At 44.9% G+C, this 27,600-nt stretch overlaps 1 protein-coding gene across 2 annotated transcripts in view; it reads right to left on the reverse strand.

Annotated features, from left to right (window-relative positions):
* Nucleotides 1-2,114: 2,114 nt before the first annotated feature.
* Nucleotides 2,115-27,600, reverse strand: part of PNLDC1 (PARN like, ribonuclease domain containing 1) — a 115,581-nt gene continuing 90,095 nt past the window's right edge. Inside the window, exons 15-20 of one of the 2 annotated variants that reach the window (XM_030185840.1) lie at nt 23,200-23,253; nt 13,151-13,193; nt 12,325-12,424; nt 12,049-12,224; nt 8,911-9,009; nt 2,115-4,452 (exon numbers count right to left, since the gene is read on the reverse strand). In XM_030185840.1, the coding sequence (XP_030041700.1) occupies nt 4,380-4,452; nt 8,911-9,009; nt 12,049-12,224; nt 12,325-12,424; nt 13,151-13,193; nt 23,200-23,253 (545 nt within the window). In that variant the 3' untranslated portion in view covers nt 2,115-4,379. The remainder of the gene's footprint in view (nt 4,453-8,910; nt 9,010-12,048; nt 12,225-12,324; nt 12,425-13,150; nt 13,194-23,199; nt 23,254-27,600) is intronic. The other variant, XM_030185847.1, reaches the window with a different exon arrangement.

Genomic DNA, 27,600 nt, shown 5'->3' on the forward strand with positions numbered 1-27,600 from the left:
CAGCCCAATGGAAAAAGATGGCGCTGCTTCCAACAGCACATTTCTCTTCCAGTATTCCCCTACAGCAGCCCTGAAACGGCCAAAAAATACCGACAAAGAACGTGCTCCTCAACCTTCCGCCCATCTAAAACAACACTGCTGCCTCAGCACAACACAAAAAAAAAAAAGCAACACTCAACAAAGGCTGACACCCCCTACAACCACATTTACATTTCACCAACAGAAAGACCCCCCTCCACAAACCTCCTTGACAGACAAACCACACACACACAATACAACAGAAACACACCCTCAAAGCCACACACCAATCCAACCCACTTTGCCAGCACAGCACATCCCCCAACCCCCAAGCAAAAAACAAAACAAAACAAAAAAAAACACAACATCAACAACCTACACACACACACAAAATAACTCTGTGACACATACACAAAAAAAAACCCCACATGCTAGCGCCCGTTTCATTGGTTTCGGAAACAGGCCTTTTTTACTAGTATACATATAAAAATGTATACAAAAAACTGGCATGGAAAGCTTTTACCACATTCTCTTATTAAATAAACATAAATCAAAACATACTAAAATGGATACTGTTCATTCAAGTGATAGGAGTGTACCATAATCCACCTGGCCAGGATGAACAGACAGATGCAGATATGTTACCAGAAATTAGGAAGCCTAATAAACTGGATAAAATAAAAAAATGGGTAATTTCAATTACCCTAATATTGACTGGATAAATGTAACATCAGAGCATACGAGGGAGGAAATGTTCCTGATAAAATCAAGGACTGCTTTATGGAGCAGCTGGTTAAGGAAAGAACAAGAGGGGGAGTAATTCTAGACCTAGTCCTGAGTGGCCCGTATGATCTGGTACAAGAGGCAATGGTACTGCAACATCTTGCCAATGGTGATCACGATTAGATTGGATTTAATAACTGGGATAAATACACATAGGAAATCCAATACTTTAGTATTTACCTTTCAAAAAGGAGACTACAATAAAATCAGGAAAATTGTTTAAAAAAAAAAAAAAACAACCCTTAGAGGAGTAGCTGCAAAAGGATAAAAATTTACATCAGGGTTGGATGCTATCATGTTGCAATCACTGTTGTCAAGTGGCCCCAATACCATTACCTGAGCAAGTTAAGAAAAAAAAACCCTAGTGCTTTTGATTAATCACCATTAACATTTGTGATTAACATGTAAATGTTAACAATGTTTAAAATTATTAACGACATTCACCCTGACTGCCACAGCTTCATCACCCACCCCTTCATGAAACGCCCACTCAGAATATCCCCCCTCCTAGAGTCCCCTTCCCCTGGAAGAACTGTGCTCACAAAGATCCCCACCACTAGTATCCACTCCCTCCCAATAACCCCTACCCCACTATAGGCACCCCCATGCGTACCTTAACAATGATATGGTAATCTAGTGTAGGAAAGGCAAGAACAATCTCTAGTCACTCCTGCCTGTGCCTCCTCCAGGTTCAAAATGATGGTCCTTACGACCCTTTACCATTAGGGTCCTGACCCCTAGCGATAATACCGCATGACTACTGCTACAGGTCATACCACTATTTTGAATACAGAGCTGGCACAGGCAGAAGTGCATATGGATCACATCTGCCTGTATTACTCTAGAGGACAGGTGGGGACGGGGGCTGTCTTCAGGAGGGGGCTGGATGATCTGGCAGGGCCTTGGGAGGGGTTGGATGCTCTTGGTGGGGGGAGGGGCATAAGCAAAACTAATTCCTCTGATATTCAGTCTTGTTATGCAGTTAACTCCCCCTCAACAGTCATCCCACTAACCAGATAACGGTGGTCAGAGGGGATATTGAATAGCACGATCTGAGCAAGGAGTAAAACTGCAATAAAGTCTTTTTTTTTTTGCATTTAATGTTTAACAAACAATTATAATTAAAAATTTACAGTGTGTCCATTGAATGCAATACTAGTGATCGTGAATATATAGAAAAAAAATGACCCAAGATCGATCAACCATATACAAATGAATAGAACGCTCTTAAAGATGAACTTTTTCATTTTCTTTTTTGTTTAATACCCCCTTCTCAGTCCCTCCCCACACATCCCCCTCAATCCACCCCTTGCAAACAAGGCATCAAACCAGAGACCAGAGGTGTTTCTTACACCAGCTTCTGGAGTGAGGGCTAATGTTGTACAAGAACTTAATCTTCTCAGTTAACAATTTAATACCCAACTGCATGCATGATGGGGCTTAGGCAACCATATAGGTTCCCACCGTTTTTGAAGTTTGGCCCATTGCATCGGGTTGTTCCACCCTGTCTTGTGGCGCTCCATTACCATAGTAGCATACAACATATTCAGCCACTATATGAGATTTGGCAGAGAAGTATGTCACCATTCAATTAGTATACATTTCCAGGTTAACAAAAACATACAAAATAACTCATTGTAGTCTGTCAGACAGACAAAAACATGAAACTAAAAGAACAGAGGAAGGGATGGAAGGTGCTTGGAAAGAATCCATGGATGCATGAATACGTATAACTTTCCAAAAATTCTGAATCAATGCACAAGACCAAAACAAGTGTCCCAACATAGCTCCCACATTTCATATAGGAAGCGTTCTGTGTGATGTCTATTTTTGCTGCTGTATTAGGGGCTATATAAGCCCAAGACAAACTTAGAATTTTGTACTACCAAATTTGCATTAACCACTTTAAAACGGGGAGGAGGACCTGGGAAGGGGGGAAGGGGAAGAGGGAGAATATGTAAAATGTTTGATGATGAAGTTATTGTTGAAAATTGTTAGTATGAGATGAAATATAAGCAAGATATGCTTGCAATATGATAACAATGTTTTGATATGGAGTATCATCAATAAAAATTCTTAAAAGTAAAATGGGGAGGGGGAAGGAGAGGAAGAATCAGGCCCTTCAACATTCCATTCGTTGCCTCTGAGCCCAAATCTTGTATCCATTTACCAACCCAACCAGTTAAGGCCTGCTGATCAAAATTTTTAATTGTGATACACTTTTTTGATCAAACAGCTATAAAAGAAATTTGGACTAGACTGGAAGTGAAAGCTGTCTGAGTGAATGACACTAGAGACCAAAAGCCTCCCCATCTTAATTGATTCTGACTGAAAGAATCCTTCATACCATGGGGTGGGTGGTAGACCTAACCAGAACAGTGCTGCACCCCATAAAGTATGTGGCTGTCCCACCAAGAATTCACACACAGCAAGGGACACATAACTGGCTTTATAGTTGATAGAATGCAATAATTGTGTTATTGCAGTGTAAACATTAGTAAATAGGGACCTAAATCAGTTGGACTTATAATATATCTACCAGGCTGCAAGTACAATATGTAAGCTGGAACAAATTTTTAAGGAGTTTCCTTTATTGGAGTTATTAGACTTGTGTTTTGAATCTTGGGGCGGGAGTTTTCTGTAGGTGGTGCTGCTGCCAGTTTTCTTTCAACGCTTATGTTCCCCGCAGGGGCAGAGTGGGTGAAAAACAGGCATAGGGATATAAAAATTAAATCTGCAATTTTTCTGGGCTCTCCCCCATCTCTCCTCTTTTCCATGCAGGGAACAGTATGCAGCCTGTCAGCACTTTTCCCTGACAAGGGCCTGAGACAATTTTTAAATGGTCCATTTCTACAGGAATCCCATTTACATCTTACCCTATAGACGGATATACCATTACATCTATTGCTTGAATATTGAGTATTTCACTATTTGTAAGATGAAACTGTATTATTTATCGGGGTGCTGCGGAGGTCAGAAAAATACCTTGTCTCAGTCCTCAGGGTTCACCCAGCCAGTTGGGTTTTCAGGATAGCCACAATGAATACGCATGTGAAAGATTTGCTTACTAAGGAGGCAGTGCAAAGCACATATCTTTCATACATATTCATTGTGGATATCTTGAAAACCTAACTGGTTAGGTGTGCCCCGAGGACTGGGTTAAGAACCCCTCATGCAGAGGGATCTGTTCCACTGATGATGCTGGATGTAAGCAAGAACAGACTGAAGGTGCACGTACCTTGTTTCACAAATGTTCAAAAAGTTTAGCCACTCAAACATTTGTGCCACCACCAAACCTAACAGATTTTACTGTTCATTTTTCACAACCAGAGCTATAGAGGTCTTGTGCTGTAATTAATATTTACACAGAGAGCCAGGCCGTGTCCCCCAGGTACCATTAATAGAGACATGCAGTTTACTTCCAGGAGAACTCGCTCTTAATGCAAAGTCCATGAGGTTTCACAAAGGTCTTCAGGCCTCTACTGAAAACAGGATAAGAACAGTACAAGCCAAAATCTGCAAGGTCCAACAAAATGAGAATAATCCTGCGAAGAGTGCTCCAGGGAGGCCCTCAGGTCCTAGAGATGCTGGGGAACAGATTTCCCCAAAACAAAGGCTACAGCAGACCAGACCAGGACAACACCACACACACTGAGGATGAAAAGCATTGAGTTAATGAGTGAGGAGTACACAAACACACCATATGTTGCACATGCAGGGAAGCACCAGCCAGAAGGCAAGCAGGGCTGCCGAGACACAAAGCCGGGTCCAGGGCAAATAATGTTAAGGGGCCTACTGCCACCATCCCCACCAGTCCTCTTCTTACCTGGAGTCACTGAACGGCAGGCAGCAGCAATCGAGAGACTACGTTGCCAACCACGGGTACTTCTTCCTGCCGTGTCCCACCTCCTGTGACGTAACTTCCTGTTTCTGCAGTGTGTCTCTTGCTTGCTGCTGCCTGCCATCCAATGACTCCAGGCAAGTGGAGAACTAGGGGGTGGGAATAGGGTTACCATACGTCCGGTTTTACCCGGACATGTCCTCTTTTTGAGGACATGGCCGGGCAACCGGGCGGGTTTTGCCAGCCCGCCTATTTGTCCGGACAAACAGGCAGGCTGGAGGGCCTAGTGGTGTCCTATCCATCACTCCCCTTACCTTACTATACTGCCCTGGTGGTCTAGTGACCTCTTTGGGGCAGGAAAGAGCCCCCCTCTTTCCTGCCCCCAGCGCCTGCATGCTATTCCTTGCTGACTCCGGTCTCAGCGCCGATTCAAAATGACCGCCGAGAGTTGAAGCAGCCTCGTGAGACTTCAACTCTCAGCGGCCATTTTGAATCGGCGACGGGACCGAAGTCAGCAAGGAACAGCATGCAGGTGCTGGGGCAGGAAAGAGGGGGCTCTTTCCTGCCCCAAAGAAGTCACTAGGCCACCAGGGCAGTATAGTAAGAGAAGGGAAGGGAAGGATAGCACACCCTTAGGAGTGTGTGATTGGGGGGGGGGGGGGGGGGGGCATGGTGTAGGCAGGCCAGGGATGGCGGGGGTGGGGCATGTGTCCTCTTTTTGGGGGGAGCAAATACGGTAACCCTAGGTGGGAAGGGAGGGGCAGTAGCAATTAAGAGAGACTGCTTTGAGAACCACAGATCCTTCTTCCTGCCATGTCCCATCTCCTGTGACATAACTACCTGTTTCTGCAGTGTTTCTCGCTTGCTGCTGCCTGCCATTCAATGACTACAGGCAAGTACAGAACCAGGAGGGAGACACGCTGGATCTCATCTGGGCTGCTGGCACCAGGCCCTGATGAAAGCCCGACCCAGAGGAATGTTGCGCCCCCCCTACCCTTGGTGGCCCTGAAGGCAAGGACAAAAATGGTGCACAATGCATATGCTGAGAAGAGTCGGGCTGACAGGGAAACACACAAATTTATTTATTTATTTGGCTCAGACCTTTTCAGTAGCAGCTCAAAGTGTGTTATATTCAGGTAAACTAGGTCTTTCTCTGTACCAGGAGGATGTACAATCTAAGTTTGTACCTGAGGCAATGCAGGGTTAAGTGACTTGCCCAAGATCAGAGGGAGCATTGGGATTTAAAACTGGGCTTCTCTGATTGTTAACCCTAATCACTAGGCTACTCCTTCACTTGTGAAAGTAGTGAAACTGGTTCTGGGTGACTCCATTTTACCCTATTCAAGCTTACAGATGGCAACAGAAAGCATAGGATGCAATCAGTATTTAATCCCAATCAGTGTGTCCACTGCAGGGATGCCAAATTTATCTCAATGACAGGCCACACTGCAAAAAAACAAAAAAACAAAAAAAAAAAACACATACTTTTAAGGGCCAGATTCAGTCAACGGCACCCAAGGTTAGGTACTAAGTGCGAATTCTGTACAGACTGTTCCACGTGTAATGGCTTTTACAGAATACTAGCTCAGCACGCATTTCTATGCCTAACTCTGGGCGCAATCAATCATTTACTGCTGCCAAAGGCTGATGTAATTGCTCATGTCCATCTAAGGGCAGTTAGGTGCAGAAATGTAAGTATTCTATGACCTATGACCCAAACTTCTGGGAACGCCCCAACCTGTCCATGCCCCTTCCATAGCCACACCTCCTTGGGACTTGTGCATGGGGATAGAATAAGGGCATCGGGCAGATCTGCGAATAACCTCAAAACAGTGATAATTAGCAATTAAGACCAACTATCAATTGTTATCACCAATTAATGTTGCATGAAGATTGTAAGAAAAAGGGGAAGGAGGAGAGACAGATGAAGATGGGGAGAGGAATGTTCTTCCCCCCCCAAACACTATTATACACTCACTTATTCTTCCCCTCACCTACTCATTCTCTCCCTCACCATATTCCCCTCACTCACTCTTCTGTGCCACCTTATCTCCTCATTCACTCTTGTCCCACCCTACTCTCTATCCCAGGCCCTCACTGACTTCTTCCCTTGATATTCTCCCCGGCCCTCATTGACTTCTTCCCTCGATATTCTCCCCGGCCCTCATTCGCATCTTCCCTCGATCTTCTCCCCGGCCCTCATTCGCTTCTTCCCTCGATCTTCTCCCCGGCCCTCATTCCCTTCTTCCCTCGATCTCCCCGGCCCTCATTCCCTTCTTCCCTCGATCTTCTCCCCGGCCCTCATTCGCTTCTTCCCTCGATCTTCTCCCCAGCCCTCATTCGCTTCTTCCCGGCCCTCATTCGCTTCTTCCCTCGATCTTCTCCCCGGCCCTCATTCGCTTCTTCCCTCGATCTTCTTCCCCTTACTATCTTGCCACCCTGTACCCCTCACTTGTTCTGTGGCTGTTCCTGCCTTTGATCCTCTCACTCACATTCCATTCCAGCTTGTGACAAGGACAATGGTCACTGTGGCAGCAGAAGGGGATGATGTAACCTGAGATTACACTCTGAAACAAGGTGTTCAAAAGCCTGATACTCGGGGCCCAGCAGCAGAGGAGGAAGCAGCTTGAGGTGCCGCACTACTGCTGTGATTGTCCTCCTCACAAGCGATCAGCATAGTGAAGAGGAAGAGAAGGGGCCACTACTTCACCTCACTGAACTAACTACATTTTCAGTGTAGCACCACCACTTCTGTTTCATACAGAATTCCCTTTCCTCTACAGGCGGTTCTCCTGCAGTCAAAGCAGATTATGACAAGTGACGTCAGCAAAGACAAGCTACTGCCCTTCTCTCTACTGCCACGAACCAAGCCACAAAAAGAAAGCAGGAGTGGCCACAGACTGTAGTCCAAAGGCTGCTCTGCAGTGGCCACCCAGGCAGATGGATTAAAAAAAACCAAAACAAAACACATACTACACACATCAAACAAAAAGGAGTTCTAGGCTACATTAAAAAATAAAAGTTCTGTGCTGGGGATAGAAGTAGCAGCAGTGCGTTGGATGACGAGGCCTGGCTGGATGGAAAATAGCCTGTGGTTTGTGTATTATGTTATTTACACGTTTTACAAAATTCTATGTCGTAAACTGTTTGAACACAGTTTGCTTGGGAAAGTAGTATATAAACTTTTACAGAAAAAGAAGTGAGCCAACCCTATGACCACCCATGTCCTGCTACAATTTGTTTCCCCATATTACAGCTATTGATAAGACTGACATCAAAGCAACTGACTGCAAGTATCTTCTGCTGCTGCTACTGCAGAGAGTAAAAGCTGATGGCACAGGGACACTGAGCAGGAACCTTGTGGAGACTCATCCTAAAACCAAATTAAATCCAAGCAATTTCATGCTTGAAAACTTTTAACAGGTGTCACAAATTTTTTTTTTTCATTTTTAACATTTTTTTCTAGCATCTACAAATCACAACAGACTACAACATATTACACACAGGCACAATGAATTCCTGAGCCAGACAACTTTCACAAACTGGACACCTGAGACATGAGGAGATAAAATAATGACTCTGTCAAATGTCGCAGTGTATACCAGCAGCAGGACTTAAACCTGGGCCTACTGGCCTAACTGCTTGAACACAAGAAGGCCCAGTGTTGCTTTGTTTCTGTTTCTTCTTATTAAGATACAGAACAGGGCTGGCCTCCTGCTTACACAGGTGCTTAACTTTCCTTTCTTTAAGAGAGTTTGGTTTAAAAACATTCTACAAATATTCTTATTTCAAGCAACTCAAATTTGGAACAATTTACCAATAGTGATTAAACAGATATCTTCATATGTTTCCTTTCGCAAGAGTTTAAAAACTTACTTATTCCAGAAATACTTGATCGATAATAGTCAATAATAACTACATGGAGGAATAACCTAAAGGTTAGTGCAGTGGCCTCAGAACCAGAAGAACTGGGTTCAAATCCCACTGCAGCTCCCTGAGATTCTGGGAAAGTCACTTAACCCTCCATTGTCCCAGGTACAAAATAAATACCTGTATATAACAAGTAAAATGCTTTGATTGTAACGCCAGAAAGGTGGTATATCAAATTCCTTCCCTTTAAATAATTTTATTATTGGATTTTTTTGTAACCATTATGTTCTTTCTTTTAAAGTGATCTATTAAGTGAGCTGTTTTGGACCTTTTGTGGGAATAAGCAGATACTGAGATTAGATCAAAGACCACCTACACTGCTCACAGGAAGCATTTACCTGAACACACAGCAGACAGCAGGTGAGTGTCTCCAGTAACGATATACACAAAGCTGCAGGTTGGGGTGGCCCTTATACTCCTGCTGTATCGCCCGAACACTGAAAAGAAAAGAAACCAACAAGAGCAAGTAAGGCAGGGCCTGCAGTCACAAGGGGGCAATTAGGCCTTACTTCCCACATAAACTCGAAGAGCCTACATTTTTAGTTTATTCTGATTCCAAGCACAGAGCGTGAAAAGAGCTCAGCTGTGAATGTGGGGGTTCCCAAGAGGCCCTGATGTTGAATGTGGGGATCCTGAGTGTATATGGTGTGGGCAGAGGAGGTAAGAGGATGATGATAGATCCCAGAGCAGAGGTGGGGAACCTTTTATAATTAGAAGGACACATCCCATTTCAGAGGGATCTTGTAAGGACGCATATTGTACTTAAGGTTGTGCATTCAACGGTATGCACCAAAAATATGCAAGTGTATTTAGATGTTATTTAAAAAAAAAAAAGAGAAAACATACTTTTATAACTGAAAATTCATAAAAGCAAAATTAAACTTTGAGATCAAGAAAATACGTCATTAAGGAGCCTTTTTACTAAGCCATGGTAGGCACTACGCTTGCCTACTCTGCAGCAAAAAGTACCACGGTAGTACACGCATCAGCATGGGTTAATCCTGTGCTGAAAAAAATGTTTAGTTTTCAGTGCGGGAGGCATGACTATGGGTGGAGTGTAGGCGTGCCCTGCACTAATTGAATAGCGAAGGCACATTGCTGCACGCTGCCTGACCACCAAGGAGTTAGAGCAGGAACACTTAGCACCAATAAAACAGGTGAGGGTAAGGACTCCCACTGTAATGGCCACACGTTAGTTGGAAAATTAGCACATGGCCATTAAAGAAACCTACAGAAGCGCGGCCATTTTACTGCTGCGCTAAAAGTGGCTGCAGCACGCAAAAATACCTAAACCAACCTGTTCAAAAAGGCATACCACAATTCATCCTGTACACCAAACACGAAATAACAACAAAACTAAACTGAACTCCCTACACTGGACTACCTATTACTCGGACACGTAGAAGGTACTATGCACCACCACCACCACCTGTTGTCCTGGCAAATCCATACTGTAAATGAACTTTCTATATTTGAATGTCTAACCACCCTTTACTTTAATATATCATTTATGAACCTTAATGCAATACCACCTTGTACTTTATGCTATCATCAATGAATACCAATGCTATGCCATTTTGTATTTCTCAGATCCGGAAATAGTGACTGCTACTACGGCATAATGTAAATTCTCTTCCATTCATGAACATTAAGGTAATATCACTTTGTAATTTACCCTATAATGTACATGTTATACCAATCTGTATTTTTCAGATCTGGAAATGACGACTGTCACTCCGGAATCATGTAAGCCACATTGAGCCTGCAAATAGGTGGAAAAATGTGGGATACAAATGCAACAAATAAATAAATAAATAAAAAACTACATGCGGACAACGGCACCAGCCACTTTTTAGCACTGCTTGGTAAAAGGGCCCCTAAATTATTTTAAACCAAGACAAAATTTTAAGTGTCTGTGCAAAGGTTCCAGTGCTTGATGCTTGTGCTACGAACATGTCATCAAAGAAAAAAAAAAGAGTCACCCAAAAAAATCATTTCTGTATTGTACCATTGTATATTAGCCACAAAACACCATATGCGGCCTAAAGGCTATAGGTTCCCCGCCTCTGTCCCAGGAAATTGGCAACTGAAGCCTAGTGGCCATTTCACAACCTACCAAAAACAATGGTTGGTAAATTATTTTATGATTGCCAGTAACCTCAAGGTTTCTGTTACAGTGCTGCTGAACATCACTGTTCACATGGCCAACGGGAAGATGTGGACTGGGGAGCTAGGGCTGGCTAACAGCCAAGTGTTAAAATACCTACATACATTTCCAGAATACTACAAATGTTTGTTTAATATGTTGTATTATTTTGACTTTTTGTTTGTACGTAATTCCCTAAAATATATAATGTGTGAATAATACCACCAGTAACAGAGATACTGGGGAAGGCAGCTGGTAGATAGTGATGGGGTCCTACCCTGCTGTGCTGAAAAGTGCCCCAACTGTCTTTTAAGAGTGGTGCTTCTACAAGGGGAGCAAAGTTCTCTCTAAGCTGCATTAAACATCCACAATTGAGTAAAATTCAGAGTACCTATAACATATAGTTAAACTACAGGTGAACAAATAGGGAAGGGATGCAGAGAGGATGCTCATGGAATTCTTTCCAGCCTCCCTGCGTTTATGTTGCTTGTGTTTGCACATCTGTGGGTACCTGCAGAAGTGTAGACAGGTTGCGACGCCAGGGGGGGTGGAGAGACATGCACGCGAAGGCGTAGGTGCCACAGATCACCTGAAAAATAGGTACCGGCCAGTGGCGTAGCCAAGGGTGGGCCCGGGTGGGCCCAGGCCCACCCACTTTAGGTTCAGGCCCACCCAATAGCAGCACATCTCTAATGTGGCTGGCAGGGATTCCCAAGCCCCACCAGCCAAAAACTCCCAACTGTCCCTCCTATATACCTTTTAAATAGCAGATCTTTGCCTGCTACAAGCAGCAACTGATACATACTGTTCGCACCGGCCCTGCAGCCTTCCCTCTGATGTATTCCTGCTTATGCAGAAACAGGAAGTTGCATCAGAGGAAAGGCTGTGGGGCCAACATGAGCAGTGTGTATTAGTTGCTGCTCATTGCCAGTGAAAATCTGCTATTTAAAAGGTATGCAGGGGAGGAGGGATGTTTGAGAGACCATATGGCATGCAGGCGAGAGAGGGGGAGACCAAATTACTTGTGGGACAAGGCGGAGTTCTTCTGCCCACCCATCTTGGGCCCAGGCCCACCCAAAATTGGGTGTCTGGCTACGCCCCTGGTACCGGCACCATCCAAAGTCTGTTTAGGGAAGCAGTGGCTCCCCTGGCACCCCACCTAGCTACGCCTCTTGATATCTGTAAGAAGTGTTCACAGGGTAATATAATGGACAATTTTTGCTCATGTCCACTCAGTCCTTAGACATTGCTCGAGATGGCACACAGGGGCTTGGAGAAGGTGGTGGACCTCTGGAACTAACATGTGGCAGGTTCAGAATCACTCCAATACCCTTTGAATTTGGTGGTGAGCAGCAGAAACTGAGTCCCTCTGAGTCTCTTCACATCCACTCTGCAGATGGATAGAAATTCACGGTAAATTTGTTGTTCATCCACATCGGGCCAACCACGTACAGTCAGCAGCAGGGCAGGCGGTCGCTTCGGGAAGGGATCCGGTCCTGAGAAATTCTGCCAAGTTTGAGTTTAAATAGTTTGGGTGAGGATTAGTCTTTCTAGAAAAGAAATGAGACAAGTCTGCAAGAAAAGATAACAAAATGGGGTCACTTACGACACATGAGAATCCAGCACGGATCACATTCACTTGGTTAACATATTTGGAAACTATCTTCACATACTGAGTATAGGAACGCTCTAGCTCTTCAGTTTCACTGAATACAGCAAAAAAACAAAAGAAAACAAAAAAAGAAGAAAAACAGTTAGGTGAAAAAGGCCACAAGTGGAGCGACAGACACTCTAGGAACAGCTATACAACTTCTGCTTGTGAGAGAGCTCATACTTCCTGGACTCGCAGGCTCTCCCAGGAGGTGGTGCTGTGGGGAACGTTGTCCACATGCAAAGCACAGAGGAGCTTTTTTCTCAGCTAGCACCAATCTGGAAATCAGGGTATGGCTCATGTGAACAACTGGGTGAAGGAGTAATACAAAATGCTCCTTCAATGCCAGGAACAAGGTCAATGGTATATTTAAATCTAATAAGCTGTCCTCCTTCCCCATTTAGCCCTCATCCAACACCTGCCCAAAATCCAAACCAGAGACACTGAACAGAAATATTATAAATGCAGCCCTACTTAGACCATTGCTGGGGCCAATGAATGTCCCAGGATATAGTCTGGGTAAGAAGCAGGAGAGACTCCTCCTCCAATGCCATCACCAGTTGGCTGCCCCTCCCCCCTTAACAATGTGACCACTGTTACTATGGCAGCAGAATGAAACGTCCATACATTTAATCCACACACAGTAACTTACCTCCACCATTACAGTGACAGTGGCAAGGTACACTGCTGCCCCCAGCAGATGCTCATTTTATTAATCCCAACCAATAGCTCTGATCTCTATATGAACCCACAACCCCATCAATGATTTTGATATACTCACCCTTGCCCTGACACCAGCAGCAGATGTGCCATCTGGATGAGAACTTAAAAAAAACAAAACAATCTATGACTTTCTTTCTGCGATAAAGAACATGTTCACTCTGGGCATAAAACAGAAAGGATCCCTTTGTGTGCCTCAGCAGCAGACACGTGACACCAACTTTTGATCTTACTGCTTCCATCACCCTGAATGTATGATATACTATTCTGCAGCCTTGGTTTTCATTATCACAAAGTTTGGTTCTACATATATCCATCCCTAAAGTCTTGTGGTCTTTTTCTGTGTGACTGTTTACTGTCCTATTGATAATGGCATTCCTTTTCTTTTAATGTATTGTTTTTAATTTTGTTAACTGCTTCAAACAACTTTTGTTGTATTGGCGGTATATCAAGTTTTAAATAAAACTATAAACTATGTGCCCATGGTTCTATAGCTGCCGAAACCAGCTTGGCAGAGATGTAGCATTCACAGCCCTAATGGTTTGATTCACAGCCATGCATCAGGGCTCCTCCTGGCCCTCGTCGAGGCCGGTCACTGCAATAACTGGGCTGTGAAGTGGATGGGGTTTATTAATAGGGTAAAAAGCCATGGGTAGTTGCAAACAAGGGGAGGAAAACTGGAAAGAAAAACACCTGCTCTGTGACTACTGCAGAAAATGGATATTCAGGTACCTCTTTGAAATAGGGTCACTTTCACGGCCAGTGAACCAGTCCTTAACTTGATTCAGGTTTGTTCCAATTTTTCCAATAAACAGAACTTACAAATCTATAGGTACAATGGAACAAGACCCAAAACTGTCTGTCTGATGGAGAAATTAGGTCTTACCTGATCATTTTCTTCCATTAGTCCTTCCCACAATTCTAGAACCTGGGGGATATTTGTGTCCATGAACCAGCAGGCAGAGAAACAGAACAGAAAACTGAGTTGCGATATCTCTCTTTGCACCCAGTCCAGCTCCTCAGCATTTAAGTAGACCAGCAATAAGGAGAAACTCCGAACAAAACACAACAACCTTAAATAACTCACTAATCTAGTACTAACCAGAAAAGCAAGCATTTGTGGACTTCTCATCTCTGGACAACTTGTAGAGAACAAGAGAGATGCCAGAAGCACCATGCAAGGTGACGGTTGATATCTGACCCATTACTTCGCACCGACTAAACATCTCAGAAACCTCGGGTGTGGGCCTCTGGAATTGTGGGAAGGATTATGTCAGGTTCTCAGGTTCAGAGCCCGCGGGGCCGGGCTCTGGAGCAAACGTGAGCCCTTGGGCTGCTGCCGAGGAGCGACAGCAGCAGGCAAAACCCACCAACCAACACTGGGTAAGCACACCGGCAGGGACTGCAGGCACTGCCCAGCGAACCGGAACACCTGGACTGGAATCCCCCGGACTGGAGGACACAGGACTGGAACACTGGACTGCAATCCCTCGGACTGGAACACACACCGGACCGGAACACACTGGACTGGTCCCCCGGACTGGAGGACACAGGACTGGAACACGGGACTGAAGCACACTGGACTGGTCCACACAGCTTCACCTGCACTTAGCTACTAAGCCCCCCAGAAGTTGAGCTCCTGGGTTCGAGTAGCCGACAGGACTTACTGGATACCGGATGACATAGGGACCAGGACTGGAAACAGAAGTGCTCCTAAACCTAAACTGATCTACTTGCTCCCAAGCCCTAAACCAGCAGGAGTGTTCCTAACAGTAAACTGACAAAAGGACTTCCTAAGCCCTATACTAAACAGGAGCTCCTAAGCCCTAAACTAACAGAGCAGGGAACTAAACACAAAGCTAACACAGGTGCTACTAAGCACCAAGCTACAAGCAGAGCTTTACACTAATAAGCTAAACACAGAACTAACCAGCTACCTAAGCACTGCTCTAGCAAGCTAGATACAACTAACAAGGTGCTTCCTAAGCACTACTCTGGCAAGCAACCAGAAGAGCTCCTAGCACTAAAAGGGGAAGACAGGGGAGCCACAAGGAAAAAGCAGTGAAGCTAACACATAAGCCAAAAGTGCTTCTAAAGCACCAAACACCAACAGCAAAGACTGCAATGCTCCCAATAGCACAAACACCAGAAGTACTTCTAACAGCAAACTCTGCAGTGTTCTTAACAACACCAAACCCTGAAGTACTTCTATCAGCAACAGAGCTTCCAAAGCCCTACACACAGCAATGCTTCCAAAACCAAGAGGGAAAAGCAGGGGAACCATAAGGGAAAAGCAGGAAAGCTAAACACATAGACACCAGTGCACACTGCACTAACACTAACCTGGACCTTAGCAAAAGCAAGCAGGGAAACTAGACACAATGTCAGAAGTGCACACTGCACCACCCTACCTAAAGCAAACACAACTGTTGCAAAGGCCCTGAAGGAAACAACACCACTTCCTTATCAAGGCCCTCCCTGATGATGTCACACTCCCTAGACCTAGGCAAAAGCACACTGACCCAGAGAGGCCCAACCCACACCAATGCAAAACCGTGAAACACTTGAAGCCAGTACACCCAAAGAGAGTTAGAGCAACTCAGACTACCCACACAGGTGCAGTATAGTGAAACAATTAGAGCCCTGCTGCTGGAAGCTGCCAGCACAGAGAGACAGAGCCAGCTCAGAAAGGACAGAAAAAGAAACAGAAACCAGCTAAGAAGCTGACTCCCAGGAAAGAGGTAAGTTCTTGAGAGGGGTTCAGACCCCAATCATAACAGATTAATGGAAAGAAAATTATCAATTAAGACCAATTTCTCTTTCCATTATGTAGCTTCCCACTATTCCAAAACTTGTGGGATCCTGGCACTGCCACCCTGAGGACCGAAGCCCTAAAACTGCCTTCAGCGTATGACGCAACATCCATCCTGTAGTGCTTGGCAAAGGTATGCAGCGTTGACCACATCGCTACCTTGCAAATATCCACCAGAGACAAAAAGGTAGTTGCTGTGCAGCCTGGCAAGCAAATAAGTTGATGCGATAGTCTCCTTCAGCCATCTAGCAATTGTGGGCTTGGAAGCCATAAGGCCAAGCCTGTGTTTACCAAAAAGCACAAACTGTCTGGCCAATTTACGAAACTCATTTGCAACTTCCGGATAACAAATGAGGACTCCACACACATCGAGAAGCATAAAGGAAGAATACTGGGCCTCTTCGTCCTCTCTGCAAAAGGACAGAATCTCCATAAATTGGTTGAGACAAAATGCCCAATACCATTTCAGAAGAAAGGAAGTAATCATGCACAGGGACACACCCAACTCTGAAAAAGTAAAGAAAGATCCCAAGAGAGCCTGAAACTTCAAAACCTATGTGCTGATGCAACAGCCACCAAGAATGCTGTCTTTTGTGTATGATCTTTGGAGTAGACCTTCCAGAGTGGCTCAAAAGGAGACTTCTGAAGAGCCTGAAGGACTAAATTAAGGTTTCACACTGGATACGGTGTACTAAAAGGAAGCCACAAGCGGCCCACTCCTTGCAAGGATCAAACGATATCTGGATGAGCTGCAAGAGACATCTTCTGTAGTCGGCCCCTGAAAACAGGCCAAAGCTGCAACCTGAACTTTTAGAGAACCCAATGCCAATCCTTTCTGAAGGCCTGTCTGGAAAACGCTAGATGTACACCATCTGAGCAGAGAAGGGAGAAAGCCTGTGCTCAGAACACCAGCCTCAAACGTCCTCCACACCCTCATATATGCCACAGATGTACAGTTTTTCCAAGCTTGAAGCAAGGTAGCAATGACCGAATCAGAATAGCCTTTTCATCTCAACTGAGCTCTTTCAATGGCCAAGCCGTAAGACCAAAGAGGCATGGATCCTCCTTGAGCACTGGACCTTGCTTCAGTAGGCCATGTACCTGTGAAATGGAGAGGACTCCTGTCCAGCAGTCGAATCAGGTCCACAGCCAATCCAGGCCTATGAGAATAATTCAACCCTGGTGCAATGCAATTCTTTTCAACACACAGCCTACCATGGGTCAAGAAGGGAAGGCAAGACATACAGTAGATGTGTCTCTAGCCAGGACTGCTGTAGGGCATCGATCCCATCAAGCCTGGTTTTTTCTGACAGCTGGAGAACTTGGGGACTTTGGCATTCCTTTTCGTCACCATCAAGTCCAGAAGCAGAGAATCCCTTTGGTCCATTATTAGCTGAACCCCCTGGCTCATTCTGTTTCCCATTCTTCTGATTCCAAGGAGTGCCCACTAAGAAAGTCCGCCTCCACATTCAAAGACCCCATGATGTGAGCTGCTGACAAGCAGAGAAGATTTTTCTCCACCCAACTCATGAAGGAGGCCACCTTCACTGCCAGCTGCAGGTCCAGCCTTGCTTGTTGATATAAGCCAACGTTGTCACACTGTCGGAAAAAGTTGGACCAGGGTCCCTGCCAGAAATGAAGCAAAGTCATGTAAGGCATTCTGCACTGCCCTGAGCTCTAAGCAATTTAATTGACCACGGTGACTCCTGTTCCATCAAGGTGCCCTTGCCAAATGAAACTTGTCATTACAAGTTTCATTTGGCAAGGGCACCTTGATGGAACAAGCTCCCCTACCCGACTGGCTGGCGTCCACTGTCACCATGTCCCACTGTGTTATCAGAAAGGGAGCGCTGATAGTCAGATTCATGGGTGACAACCACCACTGCATGCTCCTGCTAAGCTTGGCCATATGTTTTGCAGCTGTTCTCTTATTCAGTCTTTCTGGCGACAAGTTCTGGACAATGCTAAATGATTATACTGAATCCAATGATCCACAAAGGTGTGTCTTTCTTCTGAAGCCTAATATTACTCAGGTGCTGTGCTATGCGATATTTGACTTTCCTCATAGTTTCATCTATATACCACAAGGTGCACAGGTACTGTATGGCATACACTACCTGACTCAAATTACAATCCGTGTTGCAGCGTAATTCAAAATATTTATTCAAATTGGGAACCTACACCTTGTCTGTGATCAAAGCATATTTACAGTAAGTACATCATGTACGTTGTACATGGCCCCGTCTCTTCTCATCCTGTAACAGAACTTCTTTTCTGTCTTTTAATAACTCCCCTAAATTAGGGCCTCTTGTAAATGCAAATCTTTGTGCGGTTTTAAATCCCACATGAATAGCTAGTAAGGACCAATGTTTCTTAATGGAATTCTGAAGGCTTGAATTTGTGAATACTACTACTTCTCATTTCTATAGCGCTACTAGACGTACGCAGCGCTGTACACTTGAACATGAAGAGACAGTCCCTGCTCGACAGAGCTTACAATCTAATTAGGATAGACAAACAGGACAAACAAGAGATAAGGGAATATTAAAGTGAGGATGATAAAATAAGGGTTCGGAGTTAAAAGCAGCATTTAAAAGGTAGGCTTTTAGCTTAGATTTGAAGACAGTCAGAGATGGAGCTTGACGTACCGGCTCAGGAAATCTATTCCAGGCATATGGTGCAGCAAGATAAAAGGAACGGAGTCTGGAGTTAGTAGTGTAGGAGAAGGGTGCAGATAAGAGAGATTTACCCAGTGAACGGAGTTCCCGGGGAGGAATGTAGGGAGAGATGAGAGTGGAGATGAGGAGCTGCAGTGAGAATGCACTTATAGGTCAATAAGAGGAGTTTGAACTGTATGCGGAAACGGATAGGAAGCCAGTGAAGTGACTTGAGGAGAGGGCTAATATGAGCATAACGACCCTGGCGGAATATTAGTCATGCAGCAGAATTTGAACAGATTTGAAGAGGAGAGAGATGGCTAAAGTGGGAGACCTGTGAGAAGCAAGTTGCAATAGCCTAAGCGAGAGGTGATAAGAGCGTGGATGAGGTTTCTGGTAGTGTGCTCAGAAAGGAAAGGGCAAATTTTGCTGATATTACAGAGAAAGAAACGACAGGTTTTAGCAGTCTGTTGAATATGTGCAGAGAAGGAGAAGGAGGAGTCGAAGATGACCCCAAGGTTACGAGCTGATGAGACAGGAAGGATGAGAGTGTTATCCACAGAAATACAGAATGGGGGAGGAGAAGAGGTTGGTTTAGGGGGAAAGATAAGAAGCTCAGTCTTGGTCATGTTTAGTTTCATATGGCGCTGAGACATCCAGGCAGCAATGTCAGACAGGCAGGCTGATACTTTGGCCTGGATTTTGGCTGAGATTTCTGGTGTGGAGAGGTAGATCTGGGAGTCATCAGCGTAAAGATGATACTGAAAACCATGGGATGAGATCAGAGTACCAAGGGAAGAAGTATAGATGGAGAAGAGAAGAGGTCCCAGGACAGATCCCTGAGGTACACCAACTGACAGTGGGATAGAAGTAGAAGAGGATCCACTAGAGTATACACTAAAGGTACGCTAGGAGAGATAAGAAGAAAACCAGGAAAGAACAGAGCCCTGAAATCCAAGTGAGGACAGCGTATCAAGGAGTAGGCTGTGATCAACAGTGTCAAAAGCAGCAGATAGATCGAGAAGGATGAGGATAGAATAGAGACCTTTGGATCTGGCTAGGAACAGATCATTGGAGACTTTAGCAACCTGTTTCAGTTGAATGAAGGGGGCGAAAGCCAGATTGAAGTGTTAATAAGAAGCAATAGGGAAACTAATTCTAGGTTAACCAACTGCGTTGTACATTGTTGACTCTTTTACATGCCTTCTTCACCACCCTTCGAGGATACCCTCGATCATGAAATCTATTGTACATCCTAAACACCTGCTGTTCATACTGAAAATTACATGTACACAATCTTTTAAGGTGCATAAACTGGCCAGACAGAATGCTATTCTTTAATTTATTAGGATGAAAACTTTGATAATGGAGAATAGTGTTCCTATTTTTGAGTTTCCTAATGTTCAAATGAAATCATCACATCCAGGAACTGAACTTGATGGCCTCCTATATGTGAAGTATACTTAATACTAGGATCACATTGATTTAAATATTCCAAAAATTCTCCCAAAACTGACTCTTCCCTACTCCATATAAAAAATATATCATCTATAAATCTCTTCCATGTAAATACCTGGGCTGAGTGGGGACTAATGCGTATAAATTTGTCTTCAAACTCAGCCAAATATAAGCAGACAACTGTGGGAGCTACCGTAGCTCCCATGGCCAGCCCCTTCAGGGCCGCCGAGAGACTGAGCTGGGCCCCGGGCAGGGCTGCTGCCTGTTCCTCCCTCCCTCCCGAAGTACCTTGGCTGGCCCCACCAGCTGCAGGCAGCGCAGTTCCTTCCTCTGCCTATCATTGTGACTGCTTTCCTCAGGTCGCACATGCTCAGTCTCAAAACTGAGCATGTGTGATCTGAGGGCCCAGTAGCTGCTAGGCAGACAATGGAAGGGAGGCCCAAGACCGAAGTTTTCTCACTCATGCTCCTATCGGGACACCATCATCCGGGTCCCATCAGGCGACAGAGAGAGACAGAGAGAGACAGACACTCCCTGATCAACTGCTTACTTCAATCTACTTCCTACCTGTACAACTCCTCAGTTGGATCCTCCTCCAAACCCAAATAAAACTGAAAATCATTCAATTGGGACCAAGCCTCCAATTCATACTGTACTTTATCTTGCTCTACTACCCCTCCTCCTTTATCTGCCCTAGATATCACAATAGACTGATCCCCTTGCAAAATCTCTCAATGCTTGTCTTTTAAATTGGGATGTTATGTTCCATATGATTTTCTATACTCTCTAAATCCCTTAAAATTAACTTTTGAAAGTATCTATAATCGGGTCCACCAGTCTATGACAAATCCATTATCAGGGCAAAGAATATTTTTGTAAAATAAAGACCTCTCCCAGACTCTATTGACCCTACTTGTTCTTCTGATGTCCCAAAATATAACCTAAGCCTTAATTTTCTAAAAAAAACCCAAAAACTTGTACAAAAAGTCCTAACTGTAAAGGCATCATAAAACTGTGTAGCCAGCCTCCTTGTCTCTCTGGCCTCTCCCCCCACCCCGGTCCATCTTCTCCCTGTGACTGTCTCTGTTCTCTCCTTTCTCCCCCTTCCCATCAGCCATCTCTCCTCTCCTCTCTCCCCCTCCCATTGGCCATCTCTCCAACAGAGCTCTGTCCCCTCCCTTCGGCCATCAGACCATCATGCCTGTAATCTATCTCCTTCCCTTCCTGTAGTCACCTCCTCAAACTTAAATCAGTGGTGAACAGCATAGCAGCCTGCCGCAGAGCCTCGTGGTTAGGTTATGCCTCTGCCAATCCTAGTCTTGCCCCTCTGCCGCACACTTCTTGCTACAGATGGGGCGCGACTAGGGCCTGCAGAGCCTTGCAGAGCGCATGAGATAGAGGCTCTGCAGGGTGGGCTGGTGGTGTGCTAGCTTTTCCCCACTGGGGGACAAGGCCAATAAGAGCATTGAGCATGTGATCTGACCAAGGAGATTTAATGACCAATGGGAGGGGGGCGTAGAGGAAAGTAATAAGAATAGAGAGCAGATGGTGCACTGGTCCTGGACTTGTAGTCTTCCTTAGCGTTTGAGTGGGCAACTGGGCGTGGGCCTGAGGCAGCTCTTGAGCCTAAGTGGAGGGGACTGGGGAGGGCCCCTGCCTACCCATGGCTATGCTAGCCGGTAGAGACAGAGAAGGAGCAGCAATGCTGCCTAGCCTCTCAACTGCTGGGGATTTTATATTTAAAGATCACCTTTAAGTCCTCCAGCACTTGCACTCTAGCAGATTCCCTCTCCGTGTGCTCCTTCTCCCTATCTCTCACCGCTGCAGTAAGACAGTGCTGCTTCTCACCCAGCCCAACTCTCTCTCTGTAACAGGAAGTTACACCTCAGAACTTCCTGTTACAGAGAGACGCTTTGGGCCAGGTGACTGTCTTCACTGCAGCGGTGAGGGGCAGGGAGAAGGAGCATGCAGAGGGGGTCTGCTGGAGTGCCAGGTTCGGTAATCACCGTAAAACAGGGTATCAGTTCCTATCAAACCGCAGAAACTCAAGACAGTCATTTTCAGTGGACGGAAACCTGTTGAAAACAACTTGTTTGGGTCGGTTTTGGCACCAGAAACAAAACCGAATTTTGGTCGGGCTCTAATTGGTAGTTCATCTCCTTCACTAAGATTGAGCAATTTCCACCTTTATCACAATTTTTTATAATCATTTTTAAAGGTTATTTTCTTTATGGTTTTTCATTGTTATATATGTATTGAATGATGCTGTCTTTCAGTTTTCACTAGTACTTGTTAACTGAATACAAGCTTTCTTAGGATTTACTCCCTTTTTTTGTTTTTTTTTTTGATAATCAGCATCCACCAAGCAGGCCAACCCCGCTTCCAGATGGGTGTCATGGCGCCTCTGTCTTGTGTTGTCGACTGCTGATGCCACTTCAGGTATGCTATTGATGGACACAACTATTCTACAGGTTCTGGAATAATGGGAAGTTATGTAATGGAAAGTCCTGTTTTTATGTAAGTGACATTAATACTCAGCTGGCTTTCATCTGTCACACCCCATCCTGAAGTATGGGGTGTGACATTTTTGCAAATGGCAGAGACAGATGGCACCTTATACACTAATTTGAGGCATCATTCGAGGACCAGAGTCCGCAAATTGTATTTTTCTTTTTTTAATAAGATGCTTCTGGCATCTGTTATTTTTGCTGCTCCTCAGAGTTTCTGTCATTTCCCTACAACAGTGGGAAGCTTCTGCTGATTCAGGAGGATTATCACTTTAGCACTGAATTCCTACCTCTCTTAAGCTGTGCCCAGACCATGATAAAAAGCAGAAGGTGCCTGGCAAGTCGAAAGCCAGCCCAGTACTCTAAGCATCGGCCACTTAGGGATATAACAATGATCAGTCTTTAGTCAGGGCACACCTACCCCTTAATATGCTTCTCAACCCAGTCCTTGGACCATACCCAGCCAGTTGGGTTTGTAGGATATCCACAATGAATACTAATACGACAATGCATCCAAATTTATCTCATGTATAGAGTCATTGTGGATATCCTGAAAACCCGTCTAGCTGGGTGTGCCCCAAGGACTGGGTTGAGAACCACTGCCCTAAGATAACCAACCCAAAACCTGCTCAATGTATAACCCCCAGGCTTACCAAATACCACTCTCCACACATACCTGATCCACAGAGAAACGCATCATAGGCTGCTTCGTGGGGACATCGGTTCTCCACTGAAACAGAGCACATCATTACCATATAACACGCAACCAGGGTCCTCGGCTAATTCAGGGGTTGCAGAACTCAGTCATCAAGTAACCTCTTGGAAATCAATCAGAATGAAAGAGGGTTTCTCAAAGTCAGGAGGTGCAGTGCTAACCCACCTTGAAGAATCATGCCAGTACGCACATTGAATGAATACAGCACAGACAGCTGAAGAGAGGGAGTTAGGGAATGACAGACCAATAATACAAAATACTACATGGTCCATTATTCAAAGTGATTTAATTGGGCAGGAGAGGCTTCTGCCCAGTTAAATCACCTATGCAGGGCTATCCACTGATATTCAGTGGCACTAACCACTTAAGCCGAAATTGGCTATTCAACAGGTAGTCTGGGAGGTGGAGTCAGCATTTAACTGGTTAAGTGCTGATATGCAGCCTTAACCTTTTAAATTAAATCAGCCAAACAGAATCATATAAACAGCAGTCCTATCTTTGGCCAGTTTACTTAACTGGTTAGGGCTGACTATCCGCACCAGTTAAGTGCCGGCCAGCTGCACATACCTGGATATTTAATGCCAGTGCCCTGACAAGGCCCAGGCACTATTCTCTCTGAGTGGGAGTGGGGGGAGTTCATTATCATATTTTCAATAGTGATTCGCCCCAAAGGGTTTTGTGCAGCCGTAGGATCTTCAGTATTCTGTCTCCAAGTGGATGGTTGATGGGGCTGTGCAGATCTTACTTGGTGCTCTTCAGTCAGCTCCTGACTCAATGTTATCTGGATGTCCGTTGAGCCAGCTCCTGACCTAGTACTATCTGGGTGTCAGTTTTGCAGAGGATGTCCTTATGGATAGTTTTAGCTCCTTTTTAAAAGATTTGGTTGGAGCTTGCGTAACAGTCGGTGGCACTGAGTCCCTTCCCACCCCCATCCTTCTTTATGCTAAGAGTAATAACGGCAAGGCTAGGGGCTGAAACGATTTCATATTCTGCTTGGTAAGACAATATTTATGTATCCTTAACTTGGAAAGTATTTTACCTTTAAAGTTTTGTATGTCTCAGTCATTCTGCCTTGAGTTTTTTTTTTTTATTTGTTTTATCACACTGAGGGTAGGAAACTTCCTGGTCTGCGAGTCTCTCATAATGCTTTCATTTTCATAAGTTCCTTCGTCCTCAGAATTTAATATTCCTAAATGCTGAATAGACATTATTTGATTCCTTTAGCTAATGACGGTTTCACAATTTTTTGTTTACATTTTTCCTCAGTGTATTTTTAGCTCATTTACTCATTTTGTGCTGGTCACTGCCTCCTGCTTTCCTGCACTCCTATTTTGCCTCTGGGCAAATTTCTTGGCTAGTTGCTGACTTTTTTTTCCCAGCTTTGGCTTCACTCAGCTTAAACCTACACCCTAGTTAGATAAGTTTTTATCTGAACGGAGCTCTCTCTCAGGATTTCTCCTAACATACCAATATTTCGTAAGGCACCAAGTTTGACTGCAGGGGAACGGCACACCTGTTTCTATCTCTGCTCTAATTAAGCTGAAGTGAACTCGTTTTCGCCAACATGTTTCTACTCTATTTTTAACTTTAAGCCTCCAGTATGGCTTTCAGCCACCCAAGGGTTATTGCTCCTCGGCTCAAATTTCAACTAAAGCAGCCCTTATCTTTGGCCTCTGTTCAAGCTGTTTTTAAAACACTTGTCAGGACTGAGGCAATTAGCATGGTTTGTTTTTCTGAAAGCAGGCTATGCAGTTTGCATATCTAATCTATTATTATCTCTCATCTCTGCTAGTAAAAAACACAGTGGGGCAGATATTGAGACTGCGGGAGTCCAGCTAACTCCTGTGGTTGGTGGCGAACACAGAAAAATCAATGCTAGAGCTGTATCTAGCGACTGGCACTGAATTTATGGGGGGGGGGGGGGGTCTTTTTGGTTTCTAAAAACATAGCTGGTTAAGCCGATACTCATCGGCTGAATGGCTTAGTTATAGCACCAAAGATAGACACGCATAAATAGCAGGTCTATATGGCCACTACACTTAGTTGGTTAGCCATGGAATATTAGTGCAACATAGCCGATGACCGGGCTAGCCGCTAAGCGGTAATATTCAGCCAAGATAGCTGCCTATCTTGAGCCGAATATTAGTGCTTATTGGCTTAAGGCAATTTAATAACCAGAAGCCGTTCCTGGACGGTTAAATAGTTTTAAATATTGGCCAGAGTGTTTTCCCTCAGTCAGGTCCCTTCTCTTTTCAACCCTGAGTCATATAACTAATTCTTTTCAAGTACCTTGGCAGTAATAGAGTTCAATAGGATATTTTTTTTTCATTTTCATTTTGCCAAATAGGATTGTCTCAGAGGTATTCCAATTCTGGACAGGGTTTGCATGGCTCTTGCAATCTCCTGGTTTCACCTATAGATGTTCCTAACCTCCATTTCATAGATAAATTCTTCTACATTTCCTGTTATACTACCGTGGCAACCAGCTATATTCTACATTCTCTTGACTACTCGTACTCACAAATATGGTGCCAGTTCTCTAACTGGTTTCGCCCCTTCAGCTGAGTAGGTTAGTTAGTTAGTTTTTTGGGTTTTTTTTAGCTCCTGAAAGACTCTGCTGTCATTTTACATAGTACCCTGTTTCCCCGAAAGTAAGACATCCCCCGAAAATAAGACCTAGTAGAGGTTTTCCTGAATTGGTAGATATAAGGCCTCCCCCAAAAGTAAGACCTAGCAAATTTTTGTTTGAAAGCAGAGCTGCCGAGAGCCGGACAAGGCCGCCCCGGGCCGCCCCCCCCCCCCCCCCCCCCCCGTGGTCACCGGGCCCCCCCTCCACCCACCCTCCGTCGCTCCTGGAACTAATCTTAAGCGCCTCCTTTCAAATTTGCAGCAAGCAACAGCAGGGCAGACCTCTCCTTCCTTCCGTGCCCTGCCCTCGCGGACATTACGTCAGGCGAGGGCAGGACACGGAAGGAAGGAGTGGCCTGCCCTGCTGCTGCGAAGGTGAAAGGAGGCATTTAAGGTTAGTTCCGGGAGTGACGGAGGGCGGGCGGGCCAACCCCGATGTTTCCCCGAAAAATAAGACAGCCCCTGAAAATAAGACCTAGCGCATTTTTGGGGGCAAAAATTAATATAAGACAGTGTCTTATTTTCGGGGAAACACGGTAACATAGTAGATGACGGGGGGAAAAAGACCTCCACGATCCATCCAGTCTGCCCAACAAGATAAACTCATATGTGCTTACTTTCTGTGTATACCTTACCTTGATTTGTATCTGTCATTTTCAGGGCACAGACCGTAGAAGTCTGCCCAGCACTACCCCCGCCTTCCAACCACCTGCCCTGCCTCCCACCACCCAATCTCGGCTAAGATTCTGAGGATCCATTCCTTCTGAACAGGATTCCTCTGTTTATCTCACGCATGTTTGAACTCCGTTATCGTTTTCATCTCCACCACCTCTCGCGGGAGGGTATTCCAAGCATCCACCACTCTCTTCGTGAAAAAATACTTCCTGATATTTTTCTTGAGTCTGCCCCCCTTCAGTCTCATTTCATACCCTCTAGTTCTACCGCCTTCCCATCTACGGAAAAGGTTCGTTTGCGGATTAATACCTTTCAAATATTTGAATGTCTATCATATCACCCCTGTTTCTCCTTTCCTCCAGGGTATACATGTTCAGATCAGCAAGTTTCTCCTCATAAATCTTGTAATGCAAATCCCATACCATTCTCGTAGCTTTTCTTTGCACCACCTCAATTCTTTTTACATCCTTAGCAAGATACAGCCTCCAAAACTGAACACAATACTCCAGGTGGGGCCTCACCAACAACTTATACAGGGGCATCAACACCTCCTTTCTTCTGCTGGTCACACCTCTCTCTATACAGCCTAGCAACCTTCTAGCTACGGCCACCGCCTTGTCACACAGTATCTGAGGATCTGAAGGCGACGAAACAATCACCCCAAGATTCCGTCCGTACCTATCAGACTCTCACCACCTAACACATAGGTCTCCCGTGGATTTCTACTCTGTAAGTGCATCACTTTGCATTTCTTCGCATTGAATTTTAATTGCCAAACCTTAGACCATTCTTCTAGCTTCCGCAGATCCTTTTTCATGCTTTCCACTCCCTCCCGGGTGTCCACTCTGTTACAAATCTTAGTATCATCCGCAAATAGGCAAACTTTACCTTCTAACCCTTCGGCAATGTCACTCACAAATATATTGAACAGAATCGGCCCCAGCACCGATCCCTGAGGCACTCCTCTACTCACCTTTCCCTCATCCGAGCGGATTCCATTAACTACCACCCTCTGGCGTCTGTCCGTCAACCAGTTCCTAATCCAGTTCACCACTTCAG

This window comes from Microcaecilia unicolor, chromosome 1 (genome assembly GCF_901765095.1).
Source record: "Microcaecilia unicolor chromosome 1, aMicUni1.1, whole genome shotgun sequence".
NCBI lineage: Eukaryota > Metazoa > Chordata > Amphibia > Gymnophiona > Siphonopidae > Microcaecilia > Microcaecilia unicolor.